The sequence below is a fragment of the Barbus barbus genome, assembly GCF_936440315.1.
Source record: "Barbus barbus genome assembly, chromosome: 30".
Classification (NCBI taxonomy): Eukaryota; Metazoa; Chordata; class Actinopteri; order Cypriniformes; family Cyprinidae; genus Barbus; species Barbus barbus.
The window spans coordinates 22,778,101-22,801,523 of NC_136758.1; the positions used below are offsets into that span (position 1 = coordinate 22,778,101).

The 23,423-nt window shown below is 35.9% G+C and overlaps 2 protein-coding genes across 2 annotated transcripts in view; one reads left to right on the forward strand and one right to left on the reverse strand.

Moving 5' to 3' along the window:
* Nucleotides 1–579: 579 nt before the first annotated feature.
* LOC306850504 (GTP cyclohydrolase 1-like) lies at nt 580–11,109 on the forward strand (the record flags this gene model as incomplete). The annotated part of the gene is made up of 6 exons (XM_079386164.1): nt 580–919; nt 5,492–5,601; nt 8,390–8,445; nt 10,446–10,477; nt 10,613–10,697; nt 10,954–11,109. 6 exons carry the CDS (start codon nt 580–582, stop codon nt 11,078–11,080), a joined length of 750 nt encoding a protein of 249 aa, XP_079242290.1. The 3' UTR covers nt 11,081–11,109.
* A 6,617-nt stretch (nt 11,110–17,726) lies between these two features.
* The window catches only part of LOC306850568 (protein Smaug homolog 1-like), a 39,834-nt gene continuing 34,137 nt past the window's right edge, over nt 17,727–23,423 (reverse strand). The window contains exons 12-13 of the mRNA XM_079386257.1: nt 21,354–21,437; nt 17,727–18,651 (exon numbers count right to left, since the gene is read on the reverse strand). Of these exons, the coding sequence (XP_079242383.1) occupies nt 18,623–18,651; nt 21,354–21,437 (113 nt within the window). The 3' untranslated portion in view covers nt 17,727–18,622. The remainder of the gene's footprint in view (nt 18,652–21,353; nt 21,438–23,423) is intronic.

A 23,423-nucleotide genomic window follows, 5' to 3' on the forward strand; every position in this document is an offset into this window, starting at 1 on the left:
AAAGGTTATTTTGGCTAATTGGCTAATTGAAAGTACACAGTGTTGTTTGCACACCAGTGATGTAATGAAGAGCATCTTTCAAATGTGAAGTGAATGGTTTTCTGATGTTCATCCAAGGTCACTGAACTTTGATTTTGCATCCACACAGACATGAAATGAAACTAATCAGAGCTGACAAGTTAACAGCTGTACAACCTCTTGGTTGCATGGTGCATTTTACTTCAGAAATACTGCTTTTATTTTTAATCATAAGAACATCATCACCCAAAGGTCTAGTCAATCCCCTTAGGTGGTTTGGTCTGTCCCAAGACATCACTTTAATGTGAATAAGAGATCTCATCCTCTTACTAGATACAGGTGGCCTGACGCAAGCACGTCTCTCGACCAATAGCAATCTGGCTCCGTGACGCGGATTAGCCAATGTTTATAAAACCGCCGGCTGTCCCTGAGTTTGACAAGAGTACAATAACCGTTGAACTTCGCTCAAGTTAGTCCGTTACACCTTAAACTGTGTTCAAAAAACGCACAGGAGCGCTAAAACCGACTTTGAGGAACCCAAGCTGTCACTTTAAGGCAATCATGGAGCGCTCCAAACAGAAACAAATGAATGAAAATGAAACCGACTCCGCGATCAATGGACACTTTGACGGACGGGTGAAGATGCCCGGATGGAGCGCCGGTGGTGCCGCCGGGACCCCGAGCACCGTGCCGTCCTCCAGCGTGATGGAGAGCTGGCGGGAAGAACGCACTCGCAGTCTAGAAGACAATGAAATGAGCCTGCCGAGCATCGCCGCCGCTTACACCGCTATTCTCCGGGGGCTCGGGGAAGATCCGCAGCGGCAGGGGCTCCTCAAAACTCCGCGGAGAGCCGCCACCGCCATGCAGTTCTTCACCAAGGGTTATCAGGAAAAAATCATCGGTGAGTTCGTCGCATAAATGTATGACAGCTGATGAGGCGTGTTTATTTATACGTTGAATGTGCATTAAATGTATTTCAAATTGTTTTTAACGTCATTACTTAAGATTTCTCCCCCCTGAAGTTAAGATATTCTGAAATGTCACGCTGTCTCTGTAAACTTTCAAAGCGAATTTTTGACTTTGGAAACAAAATATACATGCTGTAAATAAAACACGTTTTTTAAAGTTAAGGGGGCGTTCACAAAGATGTTTTTTGGGTTCAAAAACATCTAGACCGAGACAATGTATTCTGGGGCAGAATGTAGGATTGTGAAAGTTTGAAAGTTTTCATCCAAAAGAGGAAATTCTGTCATTTACTCAAACAAAATAGCATGACTTTCTTCAGTGAAACACATAAAGAGACTTTTTGAAGAATGTCTTGGTCTGTCTTTAAATGAAAATGAATGGTCACTGATGATGTCAAGCATCTAAAAGGATGCAAAATCACCTTAAATTGGCACAAAAGGTACAAAGGACTTCAAAGATCTATATCCCAACTTCCAAGGCTGATCCACTGTATGCTTGAGAGAAGATTGAGGAATGAATTATTTTTTCAGATTAAATTTATTGGATTTGTATTAGGTTGATTTGGTTAAAATTCATGAATCTGTTTTTGAAGTGCAGCTCACTGAAGCACTGATCTGGACCTAGTCATGGTTAACATGGTTAATGAATAACTTAATGCAACTAGAAGACTATCAGTGAAAACTTAGGTCTATAACTCAAACAAAAGTGTCATGCACTGACATCAGAAGACTTGGAATAGTGCACGTTGTGTAGAACACTTTTGAGATTAGGTACTTTTTGAAGCTTTACATTTATTTCATTACATTGAAAAATCGACCAGGACATTCTTTAAAATCATCAGATCTTCCCTGATGGTTAGGTTTAGGGCTGGACCGTCATGCTTATGTTTTTTTTTTTTTTTTTTTTTTTTAAATTGTATGTTTCTATTTAAATCACTTTTATATGAATTTATACAAAATTAGCACCACCTAAAAGAGTTTCTCATGAGATCGGGTTGGTATTTTGTTGTTTTGACCTAATGTAGAGAATTGTTAACCCACAGACAATTCATCTTTCACTTATGCAATGTCAAGCATTTCGGGTTAAAAGTATTTCTTCATGCACTTCCATGCGCCATCAATTTGATCAAAGCGAAGGTTTATCTTGCATAGTTGATCGCTGGTCACTCTCAGGCTGTTGTCTAAGTGGTTGAGCCAGGGTGCTGCCCACTATCACATTTTACCAACAACATCCTGCATAGAAAACAGCACATCTGGACTTGGTTTGTGTAGCATTTTTAGGGCCCATGCATATGGAATGTATTAATGTTGCTTTTCTACACCAAAAAAGTCCTTGTTAAAGCAGACTGCCCTCAGTGACCTCACAGCAGTTACATATGCATCGCTTGAATATGGTCCATGGTTCACAGATGGTATAACATGCAGTGTCATAGTGAAGAGTGCATTTGATAAGAAATTTCTAGAGGAAGGTTTTTGTCTTTCTTCAATGGGATTGGCTGATGTTTGCACCACCCCTGCAGTTTCTTAAATTGTTCTGAAGTTGTAAAGTGTCTCCCACAGAAAGACATTTGAAGTGTTGGAGGCAGAAAACAGTTTGGGTTTGAGTAAGGCAATGATGCATTTTCACATTTTTATATTTGGTGCTTGACTCATTGGTTAATACCCCAAGAAAAGGAAGCTGTTGGTACATAGTAAGTGCCTTAATGATGAAGGACCACGTAGATCTTACTTAATTGGTAAAGTCAAAGTATATTCATCTCCGGGTTATAAATGTGTTCCAGCTAGGGCTTCGGTCTAGATCTAGATCTTATAAGCCTTTTGGCATGCAATATTTATCACATTCTCAATGTTTTTCAGTAATACAGTAATAATTTTTCAGTAATACAACAGGAATCTAGTTTAAAATAATTCAGGTTTGGTTTTTACACTAACAGAACCCAAACCAATGCAACGATAAGTACCAATGTTTACTTGCATATATTTTACTAATTCACGAGTTCACACTTACATATATTTAGCACGAGTTACGTAATCCGTATTTGGCGAGTATGGTAATACGTAGTTGGCGTGCTGTCCTGGGGAAGGGCTCCGAGCTCGGGAATGGCCCGAACCCAGAGTATCCCCCCGTGGTATGGTGAGAACTTAGTGATATTGGTGGAGAAGGGGTGGTGGAGGGATGCTGATAGACCGTCAAATGAGTGGAGGTATGTCAGCTGTATTTATGTCCGTGAGTTGATTGACTTGATTGCGTACCACTTGTGTTTAATTAGGCTAAGTATCTGACGTGCTCCTCCCGAACTTTGTTAATAAAACATCATATCATTTTAATACATAAAATTGGTTAACATCACATTGGAGGTTAGGAATATCAGTGAATTACCTAAATGTAACTTGAGGACAATGAAAACTTAATTTTAATTTTGGTCTGTAACTCAGCACAAGACTTATCATATGGCATAAAAAGACTATAATGCACAAATCATGGGGACCGCTTTTATGATGAGTTTGAGTCTTGACATCTTTGTTGCAAATTAATTGTTGAAAAGATCAACAGCACATTCAAAATACAAGAAACTACTAATATATTCAGGTTTGTTTTTGAACTATTATAAAAAAAATGTATATGATAATTTTTATATACACCGGTATTACAACAAGCAGCAATGGTTACTCATATGTAAGTATCTTAATATATCACACACCTGTAAATATTTTTGGGTGATTATGCAAATAAATGTTATGTTTTTGGTCCTATTTCTGCACCATTTTATAAAACATTTGTCTTAGTGCTCAGTTACTCATGAGTCACATACACTGGTAAAGGAAGGAATGTGAAATTAGAGAATTATTATGATATTATTACAATGCATTAAATCATTATGTTCCTTATAGTTTATATTTTTGTTTTGGTCTCATGTCACATAAAACCATTCAAGATCACCGAGATGAGTGATATTGCTCAATTTACTGCATTTAAGCAGCTCAGTATGGTCTCTTTTCTATATTACCCATCATTACACTCCGTTGTCCCCTGCCCCCACTGGCTGGATGGATGCCCGTCTCTTATTTAAGCGATGGAGAACAAGCCAAATCCTCAGCAGCAGTAACATTACCCTTAACCAGAGCTCTGCTGGTTGACATCTTCACAATTTCAATGGGTTTCTATGGTTACTTATTGTATTCCAAGTGTTTATTTGCTTAGTGTGTAAGCAAGTTTGTGTTTAATTGAGTGTGTGACGGTGGCAGCGAGGCTGAAAGATGACTTCGGGGAGATGCTGATTTGATTTCCTGCTCTTTTCTGTCGGTGCCACCGTCATACGTGAGACCTTTCCGTGTGTTGTTCCTGTGCATTTGAAAGCGGCTGTTTGTTTAGGACGAGCCTGATGACAGTTCTCCTGTAACAGCTGCTGCCCTCAGGTTAGATTCAACAGAGACGGTCTGATGCTCAGATCAGCTGCAGCATTTACACAACACTGCATGCATATATAGTCTGCTCGGCTTCTGAAAAGCATGATGGTTAGTCGCCAAATGACCAGAATCTGTTTAAATATTAACAAAAGTTCTAGGAACCATGAGATAACATCGGAAAAGCTTGTTAAATCACCTTTATATACTATCAGTTTGTCAGGGGTGTTTGCATAACTATTATTATTATTGTTGCTCATGATCAATTTTGTAACAAACCTTTAGTCAAACTTCAGAAATGAAGGTGATTTCAAATAATGCAGATTTCTAAGTGATCTGATAACTGTGTAGAATAGATTTCTATCACATTTTGCCATCAAAATTAGGATGAAATAAGGAAAAATGTAAGTGTCATGTAAGTCATAATGTGGCAGGGAGTAAATAATTAAGAAAAACAAATGTTAAGTATACATAAAGAAATGAAATGGAGGCTTGTGGGCTTAATCAGTGCATTTATATTATATTATATTAATATATATTTAATAACATTTAAATAGTTAATTATATAAAGATTACCAATTTTTACACATTTAAGTAAATGTTATGGGACTTTTAATTTCTATTTTCAGATTTTATATAATAAAAATGGACAAACACTGCTCAGGTTTTTAGAAAATGTCAAAAAAAAGAGTTAGGATTTAGTTTTGTGAGACCTGATGGATGCACCTGTTGCTGAAGTGATAATTGATGCTTTCTGCCCTCTTGATTGCACAATGACTACACAGTAGTGGCAACAACGCATATGAGAGTCACATCTCAACAAGCCCCTGAAGCCCCGCCATCAGTTTGCCATGTTTCCACAGAAACCGTCCCTGAGATAGGCGGCCAGGAAATTAAAAAGCCCCACAAGAAAAGACAGTACATTTCCAAGAGATAAAACAGGATATGTTTGAACAATGATATGAGCTAAGAGAAATGACACAGGGCCACAACAGGAAGAGCGTACGGGGTGAAATATAATGATTTCATGATGTCATCAGGTGTCATATCTCTCACCTGACGATGACCAGTCTGATCTTCTTGATTTGTTGTTGTACCTGCAGATGTCCTGAATGACGCAATCTTTGATGAAGACCATGATGAGATGGTGATCGTGAAGGATATTGACATGTTTTCCATGTGTGAACACCATTTAGTTCCTATTTTTGGCCGGGTAAGACTGATCCTTTTTTGTCCTCAATTAACAGCAACATTTATGTTTCACCTTTGCAGTGCAGTTTTAATGACCATATTTAAGAGACGAAACCTCTATTGTTTAAATAAATTTTTCACAACACTACTCTGTTGTATAAGGGTTTAACAAAGTCTTTATTTATTTATTTTTCTTAATTAAAGTTTATTCATTTTTATTATTAATTTATTAAAATAAAATATTTTATAAATGTTATTTTTAAAGTAATAATTTTAAATTGTTTATATTTTTAAAATGCATGCATTTTTATATTATTACAGTTTTTTTTATTTTTTTTTATTTTATTTATCCAGGTCAAATTTCACCCCCAAATCAAAAGTACAATATGTTTACAAATTATAGAATGATATAAATTATTATTAAGACAAAGAAATATATTTTTTGCATTGAAACATTATTTTATGAAACCTATAGGAATGCCAAAAAAATCCATTCTCATTACTTAAATGTGGTATATTATTAAAATGTATATTTTTAAAGTATCGCTGCTCAAATAAGTAGTGTTTTAAGTCAACATATGCTGACTTTATTCAGGATGATTTTTATTAATTAATTACAAAAATGAGAATTTGGTGGCAAATGGTCAAGAAAATAAGATAAAAAAGACAAAGACAAAGTAAACATGTCTTCTGATTGTGGGGTGAAATATGCCCTGTACATTTATTTGTGAGATTCACTCACATAACTGCAGCTTCCTGTTTTCTGATGCACCTGAAAAAAAGAAAGTTGATATGTAATCTGTCAATAACCAAGTTAATTAGCTATAATTAAATCTAGAAGGTAACCAGGAAAAGTTGGAATATTGGGTCTGAGATCCACTCGAAAACAATGCCCACTCTCAATCCTCCAGATTTGACATTTAGTACCTCCCTCCAGCTCATAGCACTGCAGGTGTCTGCCATTTAAGACAAAAGAGACGCCGTCGATTTTGTCACGGCACAAATGGCTGCTGATGATAGACTGAGCCATTGATCAAGCGCACTGAATGTTTTTTCTGCCACTTGCAATTTTGTTTGTCAGATGTTGTTGGAGGGCCATCGTTTCCGCTGCATCCCCCGCTGATAGCTCCCTGTCGTCATCGGCGCGGCCCCTTATCCCTTCTCATCTATTTACCTCACCACTCGCCGCATCTGCAACAAGATAATGACTCACCCATTTCTTTCAGAGAGGCGTGCGCCCGTTTTCTTTCATTTTTGGCCCTCTTGTTTGCGCTTCAGCGTCCACCGTCTCAATGATTGTCCACACAACACTCTTAGTGTCCATCACAAACACCGAGCTGAACAGGTGCGCTTTCTTTTACACTTGAAACATAGCTTCCCTACAGCCACCGCATGTCTTACCTGTTGGTCGAAAATTGATTAAGTTGCAAAAAGCGCTTTGCTCATTTCCCAGGTGCTCTGTAGTTGTCTGTAAAGCTTGATTGATGCTTTTGAAGGACGCCGAGTGGAGTTTGGCGGCCCTGAAAGAAGGCCAAGAGGGTTCAGTGACGTGCAGGATTATCGCATCAGAACAGAGAGCAGAACAGGGAAAAAAGAAAATCCTCATATGTCTGTTGATGCTGCCCTTTCTCTAGGCTGTTTCATCAAATTGTTGGTGACATTTGAGTTGGACGGCGGAGAGGAGGTTAAGCTGGGGGGGCTGTCAGATGTGCAGTCACTTCCGAGCATACGCACAGATATGGTTCTCTGCATCTTTAACTTCCTGCCTAGTGCTTCGATTATGGCAAAAATCATAATTATGATTATTTTGGGTAATATAGTAATCGTGGTTATTTATTGTAATATGTTTAGGAGTGGGCAATATGCCGAAAATCTTATACGAGTTTATTTCCCAATAGTGATGCTTATTGTATTTTCTATAAATATGTATTAGTGCTGTCAAACGATTAATCGCGATTAATCGCATTCAAAATAAAAGTTTTTGTTTACGTAATATATGTGTGTATACTGTGTATATTAATTATGTATAAATACAAACACATGCATACATATTTAAGAAAAATATGTTGTTTATATACTAAATATACTTATATATAATACAAAATATAAGAATATAAATATATAAATGTATATAAATGTACACATGTAATTATTTTCAAAATTTATATATATATAATAAATATACACAATACACATACATTTTGGATGCGATTAATTGTGATTAACTGTTTGACAGCACTTATTTATATATATATATATATATATATATATATATATATATATATATATATATATATATATATATAGAGAGAGAGATATTGATATAGATATAGATTTTTTTTTTTTTTTTTTTTTTTATTTAACCATATAGTACTCAGCTAATAGCCTACTCCAGAATTTTTTTTTGTTGTTCTTTTTGATCACAGAAAGACATTTTTTTTGCAGTTTTGTATTTTAATTTTTTTTTTATATATCAAGCATGTTATGACAGTGACGTTACATGATTTGACTGATTTGGACATTGCGTTTGGGCTTTTAATGAGGCGTGAAAGCTCACTACTTTAAAGGAACGGAATGTAGCTCAATAACCATTTTATTTCAATTATCATGTTTTTGGAAGCCATCACTGGAATTATCATCATTGGAAGCCAAAAATCTAAAATATTCACAGCTCTCATGCCAGAAAATGTAGCTTGCTAGTGCAGGTGTCCAGTTTGTTGAAAACTAGTTGTGAAATTGTTGTGCATATAACTCTCATGTTTTGTTGTTGTGTCTTTCTGTTGTCAGTTAATGTGTTGTGTTTTTCACAGGTGCATATAGGTTACCTTCCAAACAAGAGGGTTCTTGGACTGAGTAAATTAGCAAGGTAGTCAAAATGCACCCAGGTTTCTCATATACATATGAAAGTGCAACCTATTTCAATGTTTTGTTTTTTTTCACGAACGGTGGCCCCAAAAAATATCTGGATACTTAAATCACTTCCATCTTTTCCCAGTCCATCTGAATGTCATTGTATTAGATATCAAAATACAGCCCTACATCATGTTAACTATGGACATGTTCTACTAACATTTGACCACCAGAAATAATTTTCTCTTTAATTTTTTTAACAGTACATTTTATAAACATTTTCAAATCATATTTTTCAATTTTTTTCCAGTTAAAAATTGTATATGGGGTCAGTATTCTTTTTTTAAAGGAATAAATTAATATATTTTTATTAAAAGACAAAGCTGTTTTTATAGTATAAAATGTTTTATAGTATTTGACAAAATTACTATTTTACTATATGTGATCAAATAAATGCATTTTTTTTTTCATTTGTAGAATCCTTTAAAATAAATTTTAGATTTTGTTAGGCTGTATAATGAGGTGAATTTATGTTTTTATGATGCAGTATTGAATCTTAATGGATTCCTTCATGAGCGTGCAAATTTATCCTGCCACAAAGCAGTAAAATCCGCAGCATTTGCTTGAGTAAAGGGCATTAATGGCTCTCTTCCCCTCAGGGTTGTTGTTGTGTGTGTGTGCGTGTGTGTGTGTGCGTGTGTGTGTGCGTGTGTGTGTGCGTGTGTGTGTGTGCGTGTGTGTGTGCGTGTGTGTGTGTGTGTGTGTGTGTGTGTGTGTGTGTGTGTGTGTGTGAAGCAGTGAGAGTGTAAGTGTCTGTAAGAGGATTAGACACAATGTGTGAGTGACAAAGAGAAGCTTGATCCAATCTGACCGCAATACCTGTGGCTTAGCCATTTCACTATGTACCAACCGTAACACTCCACTAATGAAGACATTACAACAGCAGTCATGTACTATAGCTCTCAGCAGTACCACACACAGGTGCATTTCTAATTTCTAAAATTTGTTACCGTTTCATTTTTTATGGCTTTAGTCATGACAAGGGACTGACTGCCGATCAAATGATCAGTCATGAAACACGGAGTGTGATATTAAGTTAAATTTGATGTTATGTCCCAGCAGTGAAAATGTTTTATTGTGTTTCTCATGAATATTGAATAGTTGAATAAATATACTATGAAAAAAATGGAATGTGAATGATAATCTAAGGAGATTCTTATGCACTTTAGTTTGCCATATCCCCACTCTGGAGTTTTAAATTTACATGCAATTTAATAAATGATTAATTAAAAATGACTTTATATATATATATATATATATATATATATATATATATATATATATATATACTACTATTTAAAAGTTTGGAGTTGGTAAGATTTTCTGTTTTCTCAAAAATGGCTGCATTTATTTTAAAAACTGTAATATTGTGAAATATTATTACAATCTAAAATCACCATTTTTATATATTTTAAAATATACATTTTCTCTGTGATAGAAGAGCTGAATTTCTTACTACGTATTTCTTCTCGATGTTGAAAACAGTTGTGCTGCTTAATATATTTTTGGAAATCGTTATTCTTTTTTTTAACATTCTTTGATAAATAGAAAGTTCAACAGAACAGCATTTTTAAATAGGAGTCTGTTTTATCACCATTAATGACTTTACTGTAAGCTTGAATTGATTGAATTAATTGGCTTAAAAATGTTTACTGACCCCAAACTTCAGAATGGAAGTGTATTTTAATTATTATATTACATTGATATATTTTCTATAAATACACATTATTAATTAAGAACTTAAATAAAAAATTTTCAGTTAGCAAGTGTCTTAATTGAAAGTGAGCTAATTGTTAGTTTACATTTGAGTGTTTTTGAATAAAATATAATTTTTTTACTAAACTTACTCCTGGCCCAGATAGCAATAAAAGTCTTATCAAACCACCCTCACACATCATGAAGGTATATTGTGTATAAATCTAGCTTAATTATTAACTGTTTTTTGATTTGCACCAGGATTGTTGAGATATACAGCAGGAGATTGCAAGGTAATGGTCTTTTTTTCCCTCAAACAAACAGTAGCATGTAATAATATTTATATTCCTTCAAAATCCTTATTTGTTTCATTGATAACTTCACATTGAAATGTTCTCAGTAGTTCTGGTCTGCTTGTCTTATTTCAGTTCAAGAGCGTCTAACCAAACAGATTGCAGTCGCCATCACTGAAGCTTTACAGCCTGCTGGTGTCGGGGTTGTCATTGAAGCAACGTATGTAAAAATTCAAATTAAACTATTAATTTACAATGTAATGACAGTAATAACCAAATCTGATCACAAGTGGAATTTTATACATATTTTCTTTTATTTTACACTGTAATGCTAAGAAAGACCAAATATTAAGATTTATTTATTTTCCTTACTGGTTTCCAGTCACAAGTGAAATTTTAGTTTTTTTATTTTATTTTACAATGTAATAAGTATGAACAGTCCTCAGGATTTATTTAGGGTCTTTTCTGTCCTCCAGTCACATGTGTATGGTTATGCGAGGCGTCCAGAAGATGAACAGCAAGACTGTGACCAGCACCATGCTGGGTGTTTTCCGCGAGGACCCCAAGACACGAGACGAGTTCCTGACTCTCCTCCGGAGCTGAGAGGGTTCGTGTTCGCTCTCCACTGCCAAAACACTCTGACCAGCCCTCTTCTCAAACGCCTCCCTGGATCGAAGACAAGGACGAGGCACTGCTGCTGTGTAACATAGTGTCCCACCTGCCTCTGGGATGGTCACATCGGTAACACTGTCTCTTCTGTATCACGTGTGTGTGTGTGTGTGTGTGTGTGTGTGTTTTGTGCACGTTTAGTCAGTAGAGCTGTGGGAGCCTCTATTGACGGGACTGTGGCTATTACTGTTACATGGAAGCATTGTGTTTTGAAGGATGTCCTAGATTAGCATCATTTGACCTCACTAAACTGACAAGCATCATACCCATCGAAATTTGTTTACATCTCTTTCCAGTTGGGCCACATTTGCACCCTATTAAACACAATTGAGCTACTTGAGAGAACGCAACCAAGCAGTTTTATTTTCACGCTTCTGAACAGGGAGGTACGTGTCATTCGGAGTATTCAATTTTACCGTTTTAACCTACATAAAAGTACTAACGAGCTACTGAATATAACCACTAAATGATTACCAATATTCATACACCTTGATATTTACAAGGTACTTCAAAGATGATCATGGTATTATAATGGTACATGTCCAGAAACTTACATTACAAAGCACCACGTTTTATAAGTGAATACATCCAGACTGGTTTGATTGTTGTTTTACTATGTGCTTAAAATGTATTATGGCTGTGCTGTCTTAAAATGTAATATTTAATATAATGTGTCCTGTGCATCAGTCAATAATTGTGCCCAGACCCAAAATATCATCTGCTTAAAAGGATAGTTCACCCAAAAATGAAACGTGCCCATATTTATTCACCCTCATGCTGTCCAAACATGTTTGCCTTAACCCTGACATGAAATAATAGTCCGAAAAATCTCTATATATTTTTAAGGAATCATTTATTCAAGCTTAGGTTTATATATATATATTTTTATATTTGATACATCAGGCTTTTATGGCTCATATAGTATGATATAGGTAAAAAGATAAGTAAATAAATAAAAAAGCCTGATGATGATCCCTCAAAAAGGCTGATGGAATTACATCACATTACGATGGAATTAATAATCACATCACATTTTAAGATTATTGTGTGTGTGTGTGTGTGTGTGTGTGTGTGTGTGTGTGTGTATATATATATATATATATATATATATATATATATATATATATATTAGTGCTGTTAATGATTAATCGCATCCAAAATAAAAGTTTTTGTTTACGTAATATGTGTGTGTGCTATATAATTATGTATATATAAATATACACACACACGCATGTATATATTTAAGAAAAATATGTTACTCTTATATATTAAATATATTTTATCATTTATATGAATATAAATATATACATGCAAAAAACGTAAATATTTTCAAAATATATGCTGTATGTGTGTTTTTATACATGCATAATAAATATACACAGTACACACATATATTATTTAAACAAAAACTTATTTTGGATGCGATTAATCATTTGACGGCACTAACACACACACATATATATATATATACACAGACACACACACAAATAAATGATCTCAAGGACATAAACAACCATTAGGGTGAGTAAATGATGACTGTATTGGCATTTTGGGTGAACTGTCCCTTTAAGTGTTAATTTGAGCTGATTATTGACTATTTACATGTTTTGCACAACTCTTATTATTTTATGTTTAAAATCAGCTGTTGAGTCTGATATGTGTTGGTTCTGTGATGAAGTGATAACCAGCTCCAGCCTTCTGAATGTCCTGTCTGTATGGCCATAGATGTTGTTTACACTTTTATTTGTCATCTTTTATTTGTTAGAAAAAAGACCAAAAGTGAAAGGTGCAGGCGAGGTCAACTTAGTATCTGGTTTTGCACATTGTGGGATTTGCTTACAGTATGAAGAATACAGAACACAGCTGTACTGATAAATATGATCTTTGTAATTAAAATAGGATTTAAAAAGATTGAAACCAACTAAAAGATATTTTAAGACTACAGTTGTAGATCATATTTTGTACATTTCCTATGGCGCCTATTTACCTGTGCTTGGGTATCTGCTTTTGAGTTACAATTTAAAGTATATGTATCATTGCAGAAAATTAGATTAACCTCAAAAACGACAGATACTGTGGATTTACCGATGCTGACAGTTGTATTGCCTGTGTATTGACTTTTTTAATTATGAAACATTGTTTGAGTGATGTTTTGCATTCATGAGTTCAGCTGAAACTCTTGAGCCAGATGGTATCTGAGATGTTCAATGTCACAATCACGTCACATCAGTGTATTCATTAAGAAAATGAGCACTTGATATTGAGAACTGAGTGTTATTCATGTGGCCTTCTTTAAACAAGACACAAAGAGCCTTTTAAATACTTCACTATTGATGTTCATCATCATTTTCAGCATAAAATAATAATCTTACGTAGAATACATAGAATGCTCTTGTTATTCTTAAGTTTTTTTTTTTTAAATGTATTTTTTGTTGAGGGGGCTAGTAAGCAAAAGACAAGAAACATTAAAGGGTGGATCACAATGTCATATTTTACATCAAATTCAAAAGAAAAACAAATTGAATGAATGAATGATGCATTTATATAGTGCTTTATTGTGTATTGCTGTACACCCAAAGCGCTTTACAATCGTGGTGGGGGGGGGGTCTCTCCTCAACCGCCATCAGTGGTTGAGGTGGTGGTGGTTTACAATAATGACAATAATTCTCATTATTGTAACGTTTAAAAAAATCTCATTATTGTAAGACACTAGTTAAATGTTTTTAAATGATTTACAATATAAACATAGGGTATTTTTTTATTTTCTTGAATGAAATATTGAAATCTGAGGAGGGAATATATACATATTGTGAAATTACTGCATAATAAATAAATAAATGTGAAAAATAGCTTCTTTCCTTTCTTGTGTGATGTTTTCTTCAATCATGAAAGTAGTTTAGTCAAGCAGCAGAAGTCCAATTTTTTTTTTTTTTGTTCAAACGTATTTTCATGGTGAAATCCTACTTTTTAAAGATCTTTATTTCACTCCCACAAAAAAATCACTTCCTAATTCTTTCCCATATTCTCATAAAACTGAGTTGAGAGCGACTCCGCATTTCTCTCTCTCTTTTAACAGAAAGCCCCGCCTCTTGGCAATAAAAATCTGTCTCTCTCTCTCTGATTGGTTGAAACCGAGAGGAGGCAGTAAATTCCTCTCAGACTCATGTGGTTAGTTACTCTGAATATATAAGCAAAGCTTCCTCAATACCATTCAATTGCTGCTTTGAAAATGAAAGAAACACACAGCATCCTTTTCAAAAGTTACTCTTTAATACTTTTCGTCTGTGGTTATTACAAAGATGTCAAGCATTTAACACAGACCCAATGAAACAGACAAAAACACATTCAGTTGGCGGACAGAACATCACACACACACACACACACACAATATAATCTCCCACTAATGCACAAAAACACATACTCACAAGGCCACGAACCAAAGAGGGAAAGAGATTACAGAATCCCTCTCTTTATTGACTAAAGTCATGTTTATTTCATTAAAGATGTTTGTAAGATGAGCAGAGAGATGTGACGCCTCACAGGTAACAGGAAGTGGAAAAACAGCCTCTGATGAAACCATGATGCAACTAATAAAGAATATATACAAAAATTACAAGACAATCCGGTTTCTCACCTGGATACACGTACAGTGTCACACTCGCACACATACAAACAAAAAATATATACACATCTCTGTGTTGTACAGACAGATAAAATCATAACTTCATAACAGCACTGAAGTACCTAAAGCATACAGATTCCCTTGCTCCTTCCGAGCAAACGCTTCAGAATCAGCTCGTATGGACTCTGTATGATTTGAAGTTTCGACCATCAATGCATCTGGCTTATCTCTATATTTTAGAGCCATATAAAATCATTTACATTTGGGGTAAATGTCTGAATACAAAAGAAAAAAAAAGGCACTGCCATTTGTTATTCTAGATATGACTTCCCAGCCTCTTGCATGCATCTCTAAATATAAATTAGTTTTTTTCCCCCCGTGTTTTGTTTTATTTTTTTTTCACGGTTTTTATTTGGTTTCATTGTTTCATAAACATAAGATTCTTTTAAAATATATATTTTATATATGTATATGTACGTCAGCCTGCAGTCAATACAGGACATCGGCTCTTGAAAACAACACGAAAAAATAAAATAAAATACAAAACTAAAAGAACGTAGTAAAACAAGACCCTTCAGAATAGAGGGAAACAAACAAACAAATGAAATGGAAAAATAAAATTGATCAGCATTAGAGTTCCGATATGCTAACACGCAAAACCTTTTACAAAACAATGTAACCAAAAAATATATATCGTCAACGCTAAAACGCTAGTTTTATTTTTCGGAATACCAAGGCAGCATGTAAATGTTAACACTGTTACAGCATTGTATTTTGCTGCATGTTTGCAGTCGAGTGCATTTGGACAAAAACAAACTTGTTCGCAATGAAAAACCAGAGCTGAATACGCATCATTCTTCTTTATCCAATCACAAGCGAGCACTGAGCATCATTCTTTATCCAATCACATGCGAGCACTGAGCATCATTCTTCTTTATCCAATCACAAGCGAGCACTGAGCATAATTCTTCTTTATCCAATCACAAGCGAGCACTGAGCATAATTCTTCTTTATCCAATCACAAGCGAGCACTGAGCAGCATTCTTCGTAAAGAACTACGCAATGACGCTACGCCGTAAGTATTTGGCATCAAACACCGTAACAGCTGAGGTGAAAAACAGCGAAATCGCGAAAAAAACAAACAAACAAACAAAAAACACTGGCTCTTTGTTTAAAACGTGTGACGATATATATATAAATCCTTAAACTTTACAATACACAATCCGGGCAGAGTTAGCAAAATATAAGCTTTTATAGATATAAGAAAGAATGTAAAACAGCAATATTAAAACAACATAAAAAACTGATATGTCATCAGGTGCGTTTTTTTTGTTTTTTTTTAGATAAAGAATGCAAAAACGTCAAAAAAAACTAACTAGGTTGTTATTTGAGATGTACTTATGGTTACCAGCCATAGCAAAAAGTTAATACACAAGGTATCTTAAATAATACATCTAATGAATACAATAACCTCTGCATCAATAATAGAAAAGAATAAATAATCATTTGAATCTGCTAATTGTTTTCAAATGGCAGTGATGAGTGGCTTAATACACACAAATAAATGCACCTCTAGAAACAAGATGCACAAGATGCCACATGATGGTTTGCTAACACGCTTATAAAACACCGGCTACCATTCCGTTTAAGGCATTTCATGCACTTTAAAAGCACTAGTTTGGAGGCACCAACTGCATAGTCAACATTCTTTCTTTTAGGCAGCTTGAACTGCCACTCAACAGATGCGAAAGTGCCTCTTTACTGTCCGTTTAATCATGACTGGTTTCTTTGGATGAGCCAAAAAGCATAAAACACTTGAGGTGTGGGAAGGTACGTCAAGTTGTAGGCCGGCGAATATGGGAATTGTGGGAGATTTGGAGGAGAGGGCGGGGTTTGTTAGTCCAGTTCCTCTTTCCAGGATCCCCAGTTCCCCCTCAGTCATATTATTCACACCGTGTTGCTGATGAAGAGTCTATTGCACGTTATTGCAAATTCACTTTTGATGGTTTCAGCAAGGATTCACAGCACCACGGGCAGGAAAAGCAAAGTTATTATGGGAAAAACTCTAAATGAGATACATTAACAATCACTGAACACCCTCATAAAGGGACTTTAATGTCCCAGATTAAAACAATTAAAGCAAAAACAAAAAACCTTTCAGACCCTTCCCATGCAGAAAATCAGATCTTCATCTTCTTTTAGTCCAAAACTAAAAGCTCATTTCTTATTGTAAACGTTCTACTTTTTATACCTGGCATGATTAACTAATGGCTGATATTAAGACAATACTGTAAAAAAACTAAAAAAACAAGACAACTCTAGCCTCACTTATTGGTAACTATTGCACAGTTTCACCAGATGATGGCGCTCTGTACTAGAAACTGGTGCATAAGTGTTTTCCTCAAGTGACAAACTGTATATTTCTCCCTGTTGCTCCAACAGTTTACTGACACAGTGTACCACGCATGTGATATCCCAAATACACAGAAACCAGCTGAAAACATCCATACGACACCTGCAATTTTCCCCAAATCGCTAAACGATCAATCTACGGCTGTGCATTTACAGATTAAAAAATTACATGCATAAAAAAATATTTGTGTATCTGAATGAACATCATTCATGAAGTTGTGCACGTCTCCCAAGCATGTTTATCCTTTCAGATACAAATAAAAGGTCTAACACATTTTACCAAGTTTACCACAAATTCTCCACTAAAAATAGTTAACATATAATTTTTTTTTTCAATTTATTTAATTTTAATTTCATTTAAATATATTTTTTATATTTTATTTATATTTTAATTAAATTGATTAAAATATAAATAAAATATCAAAAATGATATGCAAATGAAAAATATAGGAGATATAAAAAATATTATAAATATTTTTTTAAATATTACTATATGTATATATATATATATATATATATATCTGCACATTCTGTCTGGATCTGCGCACCTCACCTCTGACCTCCATGTTCACCTGCTCTTCTTCAACCTTTCCATCTACTTGCATTTGCTGGCATTTCTCCTGTATTCCACTTCTCTGACCTCCTGATCTCCCTCACGTCAGAATCCATGTACGACATTCCTCGCTCCCTCTACAGACCCTTCCACTGACATCACTTCCTGTTTCCTTTCCCATCGCTGCTATCACGTTCCCTCTCTTTCTTCTGAGTACCATCCGTAGCTCTGACTGTTATTGTAGTGTTGTAAATCAGCTTTCCTGCTGGCACAAACGAAAACTAGAACAACAAAACAGTACATACAAACACAATTGTAAACTAAGAAGCCATTTAGGAACCTAAAGCTGTACACCGTCCTCGGATTTTGACAACGCTCGCACCTGAAAAAAATGACTTCGGATTTTGTTGACAGTATTACGTGTAAACATGCTATAACGTAATATTTTTAGCATCTGCACAGAGGCACAGAAATCCAATCTGCAACTACGTCATGATCTGGTTTCGTCTGCTGGTTGGTTTGGATTTCGTGACGTCCCAGACAGCCACCTCAACGCTTTGAGTTGTCTCCGTTGCATTACGGACCCCCTCTAATGGCCTGTCGACACGTAGACCCTTTGCGGCGTTCTTCTAACGAAGTGTTGAAGATGTGATTTTCTCCCAAACTCGAATGTAAACACGCTGAAGTAGTCATGGTGACAGAACTTGCTTGTGTTAAGCCTTTCAGAATATGGTGAATGGCACTGTGTAGACCACGCCCCACCTCTCCTATTGGCTATTTGGCATTGGCAGGTGGAGGTGATACAGGCAGAGGGTCTCGTGACCTCGTGATGACCTTTCACCCTGCTGCCAGGCACGCCGTCTCCCTGTGCTCTCTCTCTTTTCTTCTCTCAGATAGTTGAAGTTCGATCAACACCATCTATGGAAACAAGTGACATCGTGACATCGACACGATCAAGTGCAACTCTGGAACACTTCGGGAACCTTTCACCCTAAAATGAACATTTTGTCATCTATTCTTTCAGACGTGCACCACTGTCAAAAGTTTGGGCCGGTAACATTTGTAACGTTTTTTAAAGCCTCTTATGCTGACCAAGGCTGGATTTATGTGATCAAAAAGAGAACAGTAATATTGCGAAACTATTTAAGACTATTTTTGTGTGTACTATTTAGGAAAACTGTTTTCTATTTGAATATATTTTAAAATGCAATTTATTCCTGTGATATCAAAGCTGAATTATCAGCATCATTACTCCAATCTTCAGTGTCACATGATCCTGCAGAAATAATTCTAATATGCTGATTTGGTGCTTAATAAGCATTTCTTATTATTATCAATGTTGAAAACTATGGAAGCCTGTTTCTGCCACTACACAAAAAAAAAAAAGGTAACTGCGACTTTCAGTTTTTTTCTCGCAACTGCAAGTTTATATCACGCAATTTTTAAGTCAGAATTGTGATACAAATTGCCATTTATGACTTTTTTTTCACAGAATTGCAAGTTCAAGTCAGAATTGTAAGATATAAACTCGCAATTCTGAGAGCATAGTCTTTTTTCTCCTCAGAATTGGACTTTATTTCTCGCAACTGCAAGTTTATATCTCGTAATTCTGACTTTAGAAGCTGCAATTCTGAGAAAAAAGTCAGAATTGTTAGATAAAAAGTCACAATTACCTTTTTTTTATTCAGTGGGCTTCCATTGAAAACAGTTATGTCACTTTTTATCAATTTAATGCACCCTTGCTGAACAAATGTATTAATTTCTTTAAACAAATATGTACTGAGCTGAAACCTTTGAACAGTACTGTAACTTTACAATATTTAAAATATTAAAATGAAAATATCAAGCAATTATCCCAGCTGAATAAGTGTTAATTTTTCAGACAAAAAAAGAAAGAAAATATTAAGCACTTAACGAGTTCTAGAAAAAAGTATTCATTAAATAAAAGTATGAATTTCTTTCAAAACAAAAACAAAACAAACCAACATTTTCTGACCCTACGCTTTTGAATGGTAGTGTAACTTAGATAACTTACTAGAAAATATCGCTCAAGACTTCTGGGAAGGCTCTGAGTGACTCAAAAAAACTCAATGAATCGTGTATTTTTTTTTTTTTTTTTGCTTCTGGTTCATTTAAAATGAATTGGACTTCCCGACCGCACAGTTTCACAGAGCAAGTTGTCTCATTTTGCGTAATGAGGGCACACAAAACTCCCAGGCAGGCTGCTGACCAGAGGAGGTGGAGGTCCCGAGGGGGGAAAGTCTAGGGGTACGCTGCCATAAGAACACTACGGGCTCTGTTGGCAGCTGTGGAGTGAGCGGGGCATTCCTTAGCTCACCGCAGAGCTGCCCACTGCTTCTGCCCGTCTCTCTGATTCAGCCTGTCTGCCTGCCTCTCTCCTGTCTGTCTCCCTGCACTCCCACAACACAAAGCTGTGCTTGTCCAGCGCCGAGCCCACTGCACTAAAAGCCTCTGTGTCAGCCCTGAGATAAAAAACACTCTTTATGCAAAGAAAACCCCCACTTCACATGGGAATGCTCACTGCATTGATCCCGCGACGTGTGGATACAAAGTAACACTCCTTTTGGTCTGAAACTGATAGTCACAATATTTTCTCTGTTGAAGATTGTTGTGTCTGAAGCGTCGTCGAAAGCTCCCACCACAGAAACACCCCAAAAAGTTCAATTAAAATGTTGTGGAGAAGAAAAAAATGTCTTCCCTTGAACATTTTCAAAGGATAAGGACTTCAAAAAGCTTTTTGACCTTTTGAACAAGTATCAGACGGGATGCTGCTAACAAAAACTGTCCTGTGGGGGTTTCATGATCCTGCCATGGTCAGCATAGATCCAAACCATTTCCTCAAATTCCGTTCTCAAGGATTGGGCATAAAATCAGAGGAGTTTGCCGCACAGATTGATAAACAAACATTACGCAATCCTAAAAACATCCTTATTCATCAGCTCGTACAAAAGACGAGTACTGAATATTCAGATATTAAAATGTGTAAATATCTATATATAACAGTGACAGACTGCTTAACTACTACTAGACAAGCAGTTTCTGTTTTCAGTGATCAACATGTTAATATCTTTACATAATGTGAATTATTTTTTGAAAGAAGTTTCTTATGCTTGCCAAGGGTGCATTTATTTGATACAAATAAAACTGTAATATTGTGAAATATTACAGTTTAAAACAACTGTCGCGGTTATTGTAAGAAATATTAAAATGCAATTTATTCCTGTGAGGGCAAAGCTGAATTTTCAGCAGTCATTACTCTATTCGTCAGTGTCACATTATCCTTCAGAAATATTTCTAATATGCTGATTCGTTGCTCAAGAAACATTTTTTATTATTATCAATGTTTAAAACAGTTGTGCTGCTTAGTATTTTTGAGGAAAATTTTATGCAATTCTTGATGAATAGAAAGTACCATAAATGTCTTTACTGTTACTTTTGACCAACTTAATGCATCCCTCCTGAATAGAAGTATTAATTTTCTTCAAAAAAAAAAAAAAATTCTTACTGACCCCAAACTTAAGTTGATGGCATTTTCATTTTTGGGTGAACTAATCTTTTAAGTGCAGTATTTATAAACTGAGCAAGAAGTGGACACATACCTCCCAGAGCGTGTTCAGTCATGCTGAGACACAGAGACTCCAAACGGTTATTGATGTCAGGCTCAGTCACAGGCACTTGTAAATCTGCAAAATGACAAACAAACTGAGTCAACTTCAACAAGCTATGACTATACACAACACATAACAAGCCAAGTGAGGGCTACATGACACTGACTGATGTCTTGATATAATAAACAGAAAGAAAGTGGTTATTTGTGGTTGCCTCACAGAAACAGTAGATAACGGGGATGGTGATGGCGCAGTGGATAAGACACATGCCTTTGGTGTGATAGACCCGGGTTCGAATCCACTGTGAGACACCAATGTGTCCCTGAGCAAGACACTTAACCCCTAGTTGCTCCAGAGGCGTGCGACCTCTGACATATATAGCAATTGTAAGTCGCTTTGGATAAAAGCGTCAGCTAAATGAATAAATGTAAATGTAAATAACAACAGCAAATCTGTAAATGGGAACAGCACAAAATGCAGGCCAGATTTGAACCTGGATCTATGATCTATCTTTTTATCAGATCGTTCCCCCAAAAAATTTAATTTGCTTAAACTTTACTCCCACTCGGGTCATCCAAGATGTAGATGAGTTTGTTTCTTCATGGGAACAGATTTGGAGAAATGTAGCATTACATCACTTTCTCACCAATGGCAGTGAATGGGTGCCGGCGGAATGAGAGCCCAAACAGCTGATAAAAACATCACAATAATCCACAAATAATCCACACCCCTCCAACACATCAATTCATGTCTTGTGAAGCTAAAGCCGTGTGTGTGTGTGAAAAACAAATCCATCATTAAGACCTTTTATTGACGGCACCCATTCACTGCAAAGGATCCATTGGTGATGTAATGCTAAATTTCTCTAAATCTGTTCAGAAGAACAAACAAACGCATCTTCATCTTGGATGGCCTAAATTAAATTGAATGTAAATTTTAATTTTTTGGTGTCTATTACTTTAAATGAGGCATTCCCTTGGAGCAATCAGGTGTTTTTCTCAGAAGCAAAATAGATACAGATCACCCTTGCTTGGTTTAAACCATTAACCTTAACAATTACTAGCCCAGACCTTATAAATTTAATTTCATCCTCTTTTGACCATTAACCCACTCAGACCTTGACCAGCAAGAGAAAAAGGCAAACAAAGATTAATTTCAAACCTCTCAGAGTGTCTCATTCACATCCTAGTCAATATACTACAATTAGTTCAAAATTGCGACCTCAATTTTCAAAATTCACAGCCATTATTCTAGCAAATTGCACTGAACCGATTGTGAACATAGATCCCTCAGTAGTTAGTACACTGGCCTACAGTGTGAGCTCTGTTCTAAAGAGTAGCTTCAGTCTCAATGGGGCAGAGTCTGACTGTTCAAGGCTCCTGCAGCGCTGCTCGGGCTGGGCCCGCCCTTACTGTGCTCGTCTTTAGCTGAGTCAACAGCAAACGGGCCTTTGAAAATCCCTTGTGGGAAGGAAGGGCTGAGTTAGGCAACCACGGGCTGGATGGACCAGACAACCCGCTATTCTTAAGCAGCAAATCCTGTAAGGCCCATCAAGTCTCACTCTCACAGTGCTCCCTCTTTGTTGCCGTTGAATTAATCAAGGCATTAATGTGAACACATTCGGATGGGTGGCAATGAGAACACAAGGGGCAACGAGTCGGAGAAGAAAGTGGCAGGCATGCTGCACAAAGAAAGTCATTGTAACATGCAACCTAGCACACAAAAACACTGTACACACTCTTGTGCACAGCCTCTCAGTGAGTTTCAGCTGCATTCAGAGTGGAGCCACAGACAGAGAGGAACATCTGTCTGCTCTGAATGTGTGTCAGTGGAGCACGCAGAACAGAGAAGCCGGAAAAGATTTGCTTTAAATGTATGACACTCTTTCAAGTCAGAAAAATGTCTGTCTGACCACTAAGACATATTTTGTTTTTTTTTTGGTTTTTTGACAAAAGTCATTTTCTAAGCTTCATTAGTGTTTTATTTTAAAATCTTTATAATGCAAAATAATCAGGAAAAGCTGTCCTCACACTTCAGACATCCACATAGGTCTATCAAAAA